The sequence below is a fragment of the Triticum aestivum genome, chromosome 3B, assembly GCF_018294505.1.
Source record: "Triticum aestivum cultivar Chinese Spring chromosome 3B, IWGSC CS RefSeq v2.1, whole genome shotgun sequence".
NCBI lineage: Eukaryota > Viridiplantae > Streptophyta > Magnoliopsida > Poales > Poaceae > Triticum > Triticum aestivum.
In genome coordinates, this window is record NC_057801.1 from 695,207,418 (window position 1) to 695,219,901 (window position 12,484).

General features: G+C 44.3%; 1 protein-coding gene across 1 annotated transcript; it reads right to left on the bottom strand.

The window, feature by feature from the left end:
• Positions 1–4,408, bottom strand: LOC123066097 (inactive protein kinase SELMODRAFT_444075). Its single transcript, XM_044489249.1, has 9 exons — positions 3,774–4,408; positions 2,739–2,875; positions 2,520–2,617; positions 2,058–2,413; positions 1,376–1,783; positions 1,118–1,278; positions 959–1,032; positions 703–847; positions 1–617 (listed from the first exon to the last, which is right to left on the bottom strand). Exons 1-9 carry the CDS (start codon positions 4,228–4,230, stop codon positions 390–392), a joined length of 2,064 nt encoding a protein of 687 aa, XP_044345184.1. The 5' UTR covers positions 4,231–4,408; the 3' UTR covers positions 1–389.
• Between the last annotated feature and the right edge of the window lie 8,076 nt (positions 4,409–12,484).

A 12,484-nucleotide genomic window follows, 5' to 3' on the forward strand; every position in this document is an offset into this window, starting at 1 on the left:
TCAAAAAAAGTAACCCGGGTAGAACGGCATTTCATTTACAAACATAAGGCAGAAAAAAATAAGGGAACTACTCGTTCCCTATGTACACACCATTTTATGCGTGGAAGAACAAAACAGAAGGGGAGGAGAAAGGAGAAAACAGGGGAGCAGACAGTAACATGCGTGTCGCGATTTCACCGGTGAGAACCGGAGATATCCCTCTTCAAGCATCATAGAAACTTCAGCGATGAAATCAGTATTCAGGAATTTCCTCGGACTGTTTCTTCACTTCGTAAAATGTGACTGGTAAGGTCGCAGTGGCGCATCCTTGCTGACCTGGGTTCGGCTCCCGTCTAGAGCCAACCTCAGGTATCTCATCCGGGAGGGCTCTACGTAGTATCTCATTTTTCTTACTTGGTGAAATGTGGGATGAATTGTCGGGACAAATCCCTGATATGCTCATTCTCTGTCTCGATAAGACGGACAACCTCCCCCATTGAAGGCCGCTGTTCCGGGTTTGTCCTGACACAGAGATACGCTGCTCTGGCTAGATGATACAGCCCATACGTGTCGTATGTATCTGCAATGCGCTCGTCGATTAGATCGTGCAGTGCAAGACTCTCGACCAAAGGCTCTGCCTGAAAATTTACAGAGATACGCGAAAATGAATGGTGCAAGTATACTGTAAGCAAGTTGGGAAAAAAAATCCACAAAAAAGAATACCCATTGCAGTATGTGTGTGCACTGTCCTTCATGTTCCTCGAGCACCTTGCGACCCGATATCAGCTGGAAAAGAACGATCCCAAAGGCATACACATCTGTTCTGACAGAAACTATGCCATATTCAGCATACTCAGGCGCCAAGTACCTGATGGACATGACAAGAAAATCCTGGCATTGTCAGAAATACAGGAGCAAAAGGGTAGCATAGAATGGAACAGAGTTTACAATATTGGAAGAACTAGAGTTTTATGCTCACCCTGATTGCCCCAGAACCCTTGTATGAATAGATGCATTGACAGCCTTCCATTTAGCAAGACCGAAATCCCCAAGCTGTGGAAGACGGAACGTAATCACAACAGAACTCATGAGGATTTGCATCTTCAAATGTACCAGTAAGAAGTGAGGTCTAGCTTACCATAGGAACAAAGTCATGTGTCAGCAGTACATTGCTTGGGCGCAAATCCCGGTGAATTATTGGACCGGCACGACACTCTTCATGCAGGAAGCGCAGCCCCTTTGCTATACCAAGGGCAATAGCATGCCTCTTGTGCCACTCCAGTAAGCCAGCTGCCTTGTCTATTTCATCAAGTGGCAAAAGCAAAGAGCAAAGGTAAGGTTATGCTTGTCACCATCTTCAAATTATGAATTAACTTTATGCATACCAAGCACGTACCAAATAAATGCCACTCAAGAGAGTTGTTGCATATATACTCGTACACCAAGATGTTGTAGCTTTCTTTGCAACAATACCCAAGCAACATGACAATGTTCCGATGCCGGGCAAAGCTGAGCACTTGCACTTCAGAGAAGAACTCGGTATAGCCCTGCGAGCTAGCTTCTTTACGCAACTTAGCTGCAATGACCTGGCCATCCTTGAGCTTCCCTTTGTACACATGCCCAAATCCGCCCTCGCCCACCAAATTCTCACTTGAGAAGTCAGATGTTGCAGATTGGATCTCTGAGAAAGGATATTTCATGGATTCCTTGATGTAAAGAACTGATCTTAGCCCACAACCAGCACATAGAACTGGTCTTTCTGATGAATCGTAGTGGCCGATCATGTTATCTTCAATAGATTTTGCTGTAATGATCAGGGGAACGTGCGTAGTATTAGTAAATATGAAATTGTAGATGTTCTGTGTAACATTATGTTTTGGAAGGTAAAACTACAGCTACTTGGTCAACATTGAACAAATATTTAAGCAAGTTCTTGAATTCTGCATGAATGAGCTACTAGAATGAGAAAGACCTTTTCTACCTTTTAAGCACTACTAGGTCCCGTTTTAACATTTCGGCAAAATAGATAAGCTAGTTGCAACTTTATGATTGTGCTTAATTGAAGAAATATGTCATACCATTGAATTCAGTCTCATCGATCACCGGGATGGACGCGACGCTCATTGACGGTGTGAAGTCTTGGATGCTGCTACCAACCACACTGGGGGTGTAGTACATCTCATGATTGGTTAGAGAGGCAAAGTAACTTACAGGCGATGACCTGACCGACACACGGACCTTGTCAGTATCTAGTGTTTTGGAACTTAGATCAAGTGACACTACTAAGTTTTGTAGGTCCTTCATCTCCCCCATACTTTTGCTTGATAGATTTGTTCTAATTGACTTCAAGGTCTGCACTGACAGGTTATCTTGAAATGCTGCAACTTTACAGGCTATGTGCTTTTCGAAGTGCTTGAAATCTCGTCTGAAGTGCCTATAAATTCATTATAAATCAATACCAGTTTAACTACTGAACAAACAAATGCTCCGTTAGGAATATAGCATGCCAAAAATGATTAAACAATAAATGATGCAAGTACCTATCTAGTACAACCCAAGCAGCTTTACTTGAATTGATTTCATGGATAATGACAACCTTCGCTGGTGATCCAGGGCATACTTTGAGGGTCACACTAATCTGAAATAAAAAAAATATGAACATCAGAATGTAACCAATGTTTTCAAGAATGTTGCAAGTCCAACTTGTAAAGCAGCTACTTATCCTGACAGAAAAATGAGTGTAGGAAAATGTTACTCACCCCCACTTGGCGAAGCTCCTCCACATCCTGGAGGAGCTTGTCTTTGTAGTATTCAGCTTTCTTCGCAACCTGATCACCTAGGTACCGCAAGCTCGTCCCGGCAAAAGAATCACTAGATGCTTTGGTTTGGTATCCCACTAATAACGCAAAAGAAGTACAACAGATATAAGTTTTTCAGTAAATTTGAAGTAGTAGGAGCTAATACTCTACAAAGTGAACAGTGACTGCAAATTCCCAAACAACAGCAATAATCAGGGGGATGAGATAGCACCACTCACTACAATTCAATGCCAGATTGAGAAAAAAAATGGACAGAGCACTGTATTACTGGAATTTCTTGACTCAGATAATACGCTTGAAACAAGAATGAACAGTCTATCTTATCCAACAAGAATGGAAAGTCTAATTGCACCCATACAAACATGTTTATGCAACCTTGACTTTAGTAATTTATTACACAGAATGTGTTTCATTCTGCTGTTTTAAAGTTGATTTTCCTTGTCATTATACCATTTATGAAGCTCAATAGTGGCACTCTTCTCTACAATGTTGGTGATTCTAAATGCCATGATGCTTCTTCAAGGGACATCTATTACCAAATGACGAGTGAAACAGTGACCAACAGGACTGAAAGCCAATCGGCACATACATGGAAGCATCTGTCAGACATGCATGAACAAACTTAACACACACTCTAACAAGAAGAGGACATCATATAAAATTTTCTACCTGACCACTATAATGATAATCTAATTAGCACATGGGTGACAGAAATTAAGAATCAACTTCAATGTGACACACTGACATTCCAAATCTACCAGTCTATCACCTATGTATAAGCATGAACACAATACTCAACTACAGAGGTCGATCGCAACTAGGAAGCATTTTTGGGAAGTTCAATTCAGCACACGAATGATGAATGTAGGGTCGAGAAAGAGCAATTTAAACAAGAGTGGGTTAGGTCGAGCAGAATGGCTAAGAGACCGTAACCCGACGGGAAATAGAGACCTAAAGGGGGAGCTCGGCCCTCACTCGGATTGGTGACGGAGTGGAGAACGCCGAGCACGAGGAGGGAGTCCCCGCCGCGAAGTATGTCGCCCCGGGCCACGAGCGCCCTGAGCGACATCCTGACCTCCACCTCGCGGTGGTCGCGGGTGGCGTCGAGCGCCACCACCACCATCTGCGGCGGCGGGAGGAGCGGCGACAGGGAGATGGGCATGGCGGCCGACCCGGCGGCTGGGGCGTCCATCGCGAGCTTGGCCGCCGCGGCGGTGGCGACGGCGTGGGTGTCCACCGGGCTGAGCGCGGAGTACATGGACGCGGGCGTGCTGATGGGGGTGCTGGTGCCGCTGCTCCTGCTCCGGTCGTCCCGGCGGCGGCGGCGGCGATGCGAGTCCCTGCTGCCATCGCGGCCGGCCGGGAGCGAGTCTATTAGTACCTGGAGACGGCTGCGCGCCGCGGAGTATATTCTCGAGAGCACGGAGTACATTCGGTGGGGCGGCTGGCGCGGGGGGCATCTCGAAGGCGCCCGCGGCGAATATATGGCGGGCACCTCATTGCCAGTGAGGTGGCCGGAGGATGATCCGAGGCGACGCGGCGGCTGGTCGAGCGCCTTGCACTTGTCGCGTCGCGGGCGGAGATTTTCGCCGGCGGAGACGGCGAGGGAGCGAGGGAGGGAGCAGGAATGGGCGGGCGCTCGCCTGTATAACGAACTCGTTATATAAGCCGCTGGTCCCTTTCGCTCCATATTTTAAGTTTTTAACTCCAGGATGAATTCCGCAACCGTGTGCTTTCCTCCGTCTTGAGGTAAATTATGGTTACGAATCACTCTTTCTCTTCTTTGAATATTTCATTTTATTTGTGGGAAAAAATGTCATCCTAGTCATCGAGCTTGTTGTGTTGCCATTGCGAAATAATTGTATAAGGGTCCCGAATGACCTAGGAGCTGACATGAGTTTGCAATTTCGGTTACATCACATCCTTTAGAAGGACCCCAAAGAAAACTAAATTTAATATAAGTGCTTCGACTTTTGCATACAGGACCTCTGATGAAACTCTTAGAGCAGATCCGCTAAAATCACATCCCGCAAATTTGATATAAGGGCCGCATGTAAAAGAAAAAAACAAATGTGGTACCGTGAGGCCTCCAGTGGAACAAATCATGTAAACTTGTCCCGCAAAATTTTTGCGGCAGGATATGATCTGTGCCGGAAGCCTCGCGGGTACCACAAATTTTCAGGAACTTTGCAAATTCATGATTTTCAACAAATATAAACTTAATAGAATCACAATGTAAATCAAACTTATAAATGGTCCTAAAGGCAAATCACAATACAACAACCGTCTTCATTACAACAAATGTTTAAATTTGAATAATTAATACAACAACAAATGGTGGGAAGGCAAATAATTATTTAAATCACACAGAAATACATATGAAATTTATTAGAATAAAATGTGACTCTATCTCCCATAGAGTTGCCACTGATATTCAACAAAATCATCATGGAGCTGGTAGTACGAAGCACTGTTCTCAATCTTTCGGTAGGTCTCAAGAAATGCATTGATCACATCTGCGTCCCTGACAGGCTTCACAGGGTTACCAACATTATCATAGTGAAATTCTAGTTTAAATCCCTCTCATCCTCGATGATCATCTTGTGTAGAATTACACATATAGTCATGATATTGCTGAAGGATTTCTTATCCCGTAAGCGAGCAACACCTCAAAAAATGGCAAACCGAGGTTGCAACACGCTAAATTCCCTTTCAATATCCTTTCGGTATGCTTCTTGTGCTTGGGCAAAAAATGCGCTTGTTAGTTTTCGGGTCACTTATGATCTTCACAAATGTTGACCATGGAGGATAAATACCGGCAGCAAGATAGTACCCTATAGTATAGTCATGTCCATTGACAGTATAGTTGCAACTAGAGCTTTTCCACTAGCTAGCTGAGCAAAAAGAGAAGATTGCCGCAACACATTGATATCATTGAGTGATCCCGACAATCCAAAGTAGCAATGCCAAATTCACAAGTCGTGTGAAGCCACTGCTTCGACACAATAGTTAGTTTATGTTTGTGACCGATGTATTGCCCCGCCAAGCCACCAGGCAATTCTTCCACCTCCAATGCATGCAATCCACACTTCAAAGCATGCCCAGCCATCCTCTTTCTTCATTAATCAGCATCAATTTATTTATGTCCTCCTCATTTGGAGCTCAAAAATACCCCGGACCAAAAATCCAGATCAATGTCTTCGCAAACATCCGAACGCATTTGAGTGTCGTATCTTCTCCAATGCAAAGATACCCATCGGGGTAGTCAGCCGGAACGCCATATGCTATCATTCTCGTTGCCGTCGATATTTTTTTGGTATGAACTAAGCCCAAGATTCGACTATGCTAACAAAAGGAGACCCACACATTCGATATCGCCTACGAAAAAGATGAGCCAGATATGTCGGTACCTCGGTGATGTAGTCCTTAATGAGCATGTTGTGGCCGAGAGCTCGGTTGTGCGAAATGCAAAGTCGGCCAACCGTCGATCCGCGGTGCTTTCCCTTTGGATCGACTTTAAATTTGTCGATGAGATGCAACAAGGTGGACGACATCATTGTCCAAAATCGTCTCCTCCATGTCTGAATCATCCAACGAAGATGACGACGAATAACTCCAATCATCCATCTAAGAAATAAATCCACACCTAAGTTTTTTTGTAAAATATCACCGCCCCTAAGATTAAAACAACAAACGGGCTTCAAATTACCTTCCATGAAAGTCATTCCATCGGCTGGAATGAAGTCAGCCGCCCCTTTCTTCTCCGCTGCCGACCGAAGCAATTTGCTAGACCTCTTCTTCACCATGGCTCTAAATCATCGGCGCCGGCAAGCACGGTTGCACCTCTGTCAGTTCCGTGGCTCACCATCATCCAGGCCAAACGAATTCGCCTGCTACGAGGCTGCGCGGCGAGCTCCGGGGCGGATCCATTGCGTCGGCGCCGACCGCTCGCCCGTGGGGGAAAATGGGCACCCCCCGCCTCCAAAATTGGTGCAGAAGGTTTAGCAGGGGGCGGGGGGAGCGGTGCTACTCGAGGCGCAGGGCGGCTGGGGGTAGCAATTTACGGCAGGGAGATGCGGCGACGGCAACGGCTGTGGCCTCGCGGGTGCGAGCTGAAATTTCCTTCGCGCCAAGGAGTGGGTGGGATAGAGAAACCGGCAAAAAGGCGGAGAGTAGATATGACGGACGCGATCCAAAAATTATTGTACGAAGTATTTTTCTCACTTTGGGTTGATGGAGCCACGTTGTGGGCTTGATAGCTCGTTGCTTTTGGTCCAGGCGGGAGGGCTCTTTGCACATTCGGGTGGGCTTTATACCCGGGTCTAAATGGAACCGGGAGGAGTGACCGGTCAAACACTCAGCTTCCCTCCCCCGAAAAAAAAAACAAACTCAGCTTCCCTCCCCCGAAGAAAAAAAAAAGACCGCGTTGTGGCACTGCAACCCTATCATCTTCCCAGATCCATCTCATCGGCTTCTCAGCACTATCGATTCATTTCTCTCACCCTCTTCATCTTCTCCACCGAATCCCTTTCTATTAATCTCCACACCGTACTATGCCTTCTCCGACTCATATGATCTTCTCAACGGCCATCTCCAAGTCAAAAGGCGAAACACCATCATTGTAAGTGACACAATGCATCTGATGTGTCTCCCTTCATTCCTAAATGTAATGTGCGGACGAGGATCCCCTGATGTTGGCTAACCTGCCATTGAGACACTGACACATGGATCCCACCAAGCGTGAGGCCTACTTGTCAGCGACCCAAAGGCAGGGTAAGGCAGGGTTAGCCACGTCAGAGGATTCGTGTCAGTAATGTGCATAGAAAGGAGCTCATGTACCAATGTATGTGCTGGCGTTATATTTTGGACGGAAAAACCCTCAATCTTGTTGCAGACCCATGTGCCCACTGCGTCAATAGACTACGAAATTGGAGAAAAGCTACCGTGCCCTCCCATCATCTTGGTCTGTCCCATCCCATGTGTACGAGAATAAATAAGGTAAGGAGGCGATGCGTTGGGTGGGTTGGTGCAGGGTTAATTTCGTCTAAAACTGGTCTGGACTCAAACTACGCACTACATTTTAGAATATTCTCAAAAAACTGATGCGCATTATATTTAGGATTTTTTTTCTAGGAAAGGAGGACGACCCCCGGCCTCTACATCTGGAAGATGCATGCGGCCATTTTATTGATTATTCTGGAGGACCTTACAGAGTAGAACAACAATATACCTGAATTCGCCATCTCGGCAACATCTGCCGCTATTCCTATCCATAAGATGAAGAGGTGCAAACTGGGTCACATACCCAGACCTCTCACCTAAGCCTAACATCTAAAGTCGGAGGGCCCTACTGAGCCACATACTGGGTCCCGGGTACAAACCGGTCCGACGCACTCACATGTGTCGTCATCGCCATCTTCCACTGGTCCATCTTCAGAGCAGATTGTGGTGTCAACCTTAGCAGGTCCTCCGCCATCGATGCCACCACGACACCAACAACGATCTCGACCTATGCAAGTCCATCTCCAAGCAACGGACATAGATCCATGCTAGGATAGGGCTGCTATATTTACGAATGGGGGAGTACATATGATCTTTGTTCGAAACATATTTTTTTTGTTTAATTATACCTCTCACTTCCATGGCATGACAAGTTATAAGGGATCACACAGTTTGTAAGCTATTTATTAGCCCGAACTACTAATGGTGTACTGATTTATACTCCTTTCGTTCGAAAATACTTGTCGAAGGATTGACCGAAGCACTGCAGCTAGTGCAGTATATAAAACACACGCGCGCGCACACACATTTACTCGAACGGAGTACTACTTGAGGCTGCTTGCCTTGTATTGAAACTGGAATGACCTGATTACAAACCGATGGGCATCGGCCCTTTATATAGTTGTACATACCGACTTAGGTAGGTCATAGCTGACGTATTAGATGTTTCGAGCTCACTGCTTACGTACTACAGATCTATTCGTTCCTAAATATAAATCTTTTTAGAAATTTTACTGTAAATTACATACAGATGTATATAGACATATTTTAGAGTGTAGATTTATTCATTTTACTTCATGTGTAGTTCATAGTGAAATTTCTAGAAAAACATATATTTAGAAACGAAGGGAGTAGATTTCTAAGTTACGATTGCTCTTGCCAGTAAAACCAATTTTACTGCTGCCGACATGCAGCCATGCATGTGTCGTAGACAGGGGGTAAAGTCCACACTATTGTCCTTGCAATTGCTTCTATGTGGCATTTCTTCTTGACTAGCACACCGAGTTATTTATATCCTCGATTGTTTGCCCAAATGCATCATGATTGATTGGTTTAATTGTAGGCTTGTTCTGCAAGGTGCGCCACAAACGACCTTGCCACTGGGCTACTGCCCAGTCCTTGAATCTAGCCGGTGTAAACCCAAATATAACCTCAAGACACAGTTCCCCCCACTTGCTTATATTCTTCCTTCTCCAAGCAGCACCTGCATAGCGCACATTGCTTCGTGCGAACTACGACCAGACGCAGGCGCTAGCAAATATCAACATGTTTATTCAGTTTTATGAGCCCACACACTTGTTAATTTTTTTGTCAGTTCTATTGAGCACTTTGCTACAGTAGTTTTTTACTCTCTTTTTCACGGTTACCATTTGCAATTTCTGATGTTTAATGATGTGATGTTCTTACCAATAGATCTTCATGGGTAATGAAGTGTTCATTGTGATTCTTTATTCTGTTTTGCATCAGCCATTAGCTAAGTGCGGAAATGAAGATCAAGAAATGTGTTGCACCCTTTCTCATCTAAAAAGAAAGTTTTTATAACATAATCTATATATTTTAATTCCAGTTTTTACCTTAGTGCATCTACCCTGGTTGACAACGCACATCTTCTGCATGATTCATCCTAATTCTTCAAACAATGATCAACCGTCTTCTTTTGCCATTTCAATTACAGAGTCTTGGGAGGAATACAAGATGTAATTGCAACGCTCAAGAACACAAAAAGATCAAGTATTCTTTTACTTTAAAATGTGAGTCCATGCCATAATACACCGCTAACAAATTGTCCGGCGACCATCCATTCTTTGGATACATTGTTGACTACCAAGACATCCACAAGCAACATCAAATATATATTACTAAGAATATCTTTCATGCTACAAATTGCTATAATTTTACCATACAATACATATTGATACCACGAATAAATTTGAATCAATTATATATGAAATCTATCACATTGTTAATTATTATCACCTCTATATGAAGTCTACCATATTATTGATTTAAATTGATATTGTCTTAGTTATGTGGACGTTACTCAAAGTTCACAACAAATTCCTGCCACAACGCGCGGGGTACCACCTAGTTTTAATAGAAGTGAAATCATAGTATTATGGTACTTCGAGGAAGAAAAACTGAAGTTTGCAAATTGTCTTAACCGCAAACTGGTTCCTTTCCTACCTCTTATTTGGGCATTCCAGTTAGTGACTCTTGGCTTCTGATGGCATGTGCCCGCTATGCTTGGTGCAAGAGGACCGGAATCTCATTTTCTTCACCTGTGTGACTATCCAATTTGTTTGGAGCTGTATTCGGGAATTACATGGGAGCAGGTGTTGCCACTCAAATTTCCCGGATTTCTTCAGAGACCTTCAAGCTTGCTCTCCCTTCGATAGACGATGGTTATGGCTGGTTCTCGGTGGGATGTCTTGGACAGTTTGGACGATCCACAGTAAGCAAGTTATTGAGAAACTAATTTTGCCTTGCTCATCCATTGCTATTTACAGACTATGTGATTTCCTGCAACAATGGAAGGTCCTAAGCAAGCAACCGGGCCGTGAAGCCCTCGACGATATATCTACTAGACTTCGCTCCCTTACGCAACGCCTGACGCCACCGCCTCCGCATGATCCGGACTAGGGTCCCTGCTTTTTTATGTTTGCATGCGTGTGTGGGCTTCTTGTTCAATTGGTGCCCCCTAGCCGACTAAGTTCTCGTGTTGGTACTTGGATCTTGTACTTTGAGAACCTTGTTGCTTGGCGGTTGCTTTATCTATAAAGCAGGATGGAAGCCTTTTTTTTTAAATGTCTAGCAAACTACAGCCGCGTAGAATGAACCACCGCAGTGTGTCTTAACCGTAGTCCCCATGCGTTGATGAACTCTATGAACACCGAATAATCTCCTTTTACCCCGAAAAAAAACCGGATAAAAAAAGGAGAACCAATAGGCTGACCTCGGCGTCCGTTGTGTCGTTTAAAATAAGTGCACTTTACCACATGTCATATGTGGTAAGCTATGTAAAAGAAAAAGCAACATATCAAATAAGTGCACTTTTAGGGGTCCCTATCCTGATATATGCTCAACCGTCAAAAGAAATTCAGACAGTCTTGCAAAAGAAAAACAGACAGACAGGTAGATTTCTCAATGAAATATATCAGAAATAACGAGATAAATCCTCACAAAAAGACCCTGAGATAAATGAGACATTTTTTTTAAATAAAAATGAGACCTTTGCTACACGTACCAGCTCTAGTCGGCCATTTGACTGTGTTTCAAAGAAAGAACAGGCGCTAGATTCAAAAAAGAAAAGAAAAGAAGAAGAACAGGCGCGCTTTCCCGTGGTTCGTTTTCATCTTCGCTCCAGAAAAGGAAAGGAACAAGAAGGCAACCCGGCCAGAGAAGCAAAGCTCAGATACAAGACGCGTCATCCCACTACCACTTTCCCGATCTGAACTCGCCATCGCCTATTTGTACCGCGATGAACCAAATCATTCAAACCCTAGAAATCGAATTCTCCATTCCAGACCCCTGGGAGTCGCCATGCCTCGCCAGAGCCTCAAGGCCTGCAACCAGGAGAACGTCGTCATCGACCTTGACGGCGACGACAGCAGCGACCAAGGTGAGCGCGCGATCGACGACCAACCTGGTCCTTTTCTCTTTCCATCCGCTTGATCTGCTCATCACGGTGGTGTTGGACCTTGGGCGTCCCCCGTGATCTTCTCTGTTGGTCTCTGAGACTCTGATGGTGTTGCATAGAGTGGTGTATTTTTGTTCGATGGTTGGTAGGATAGGTGCAATATGGCGCTGCTCATTCCCGTCTTCTGTTCGGATTAGATTACATTAGGTTTGCTCCTTGTTTAACTTCTTGCAAACGGAGAAGGTTCGAAATAGCTCCTCAAATTATATTTCTGGGCGGATTCTATTGGTTATTTTAAACGACTGCATGCTCCATGTTTGGATTACACTATTGCTTCTTGGAAACGGACTGGAATTCCTAGGATCATTAGCCGGTTAGATAGAAATCATGGTATTAGTTTGGGTGATGTATTTTATACGAAATGGATGTTTAGAGGGTCTGGTCAGATATTAAAAACATCGATTAATATCTCGCTCTGAATCAAGGTTAAAATTATAGACCTACATATGCATAAGATTATTGAAAGGTCAGTAGATCCAATGAGCCATTTTAGTGGTTTATTCAGTTCAGATTAGTCTTTCATATCTAGAACAATGGTGATTAGATGTTCATGACTCGGTTTCGTGGTGAGATCTGGTGCTTGCATAGATTAACCATCGAGGGCATAGAGAGCCTTGGCGTTGTTGTTTAATAAATTTTTCACCTATAAGTAGTATGTATCTTTGTATACATAAATTTGCCAAGTTCTACTAGCATCACCACATCTAGG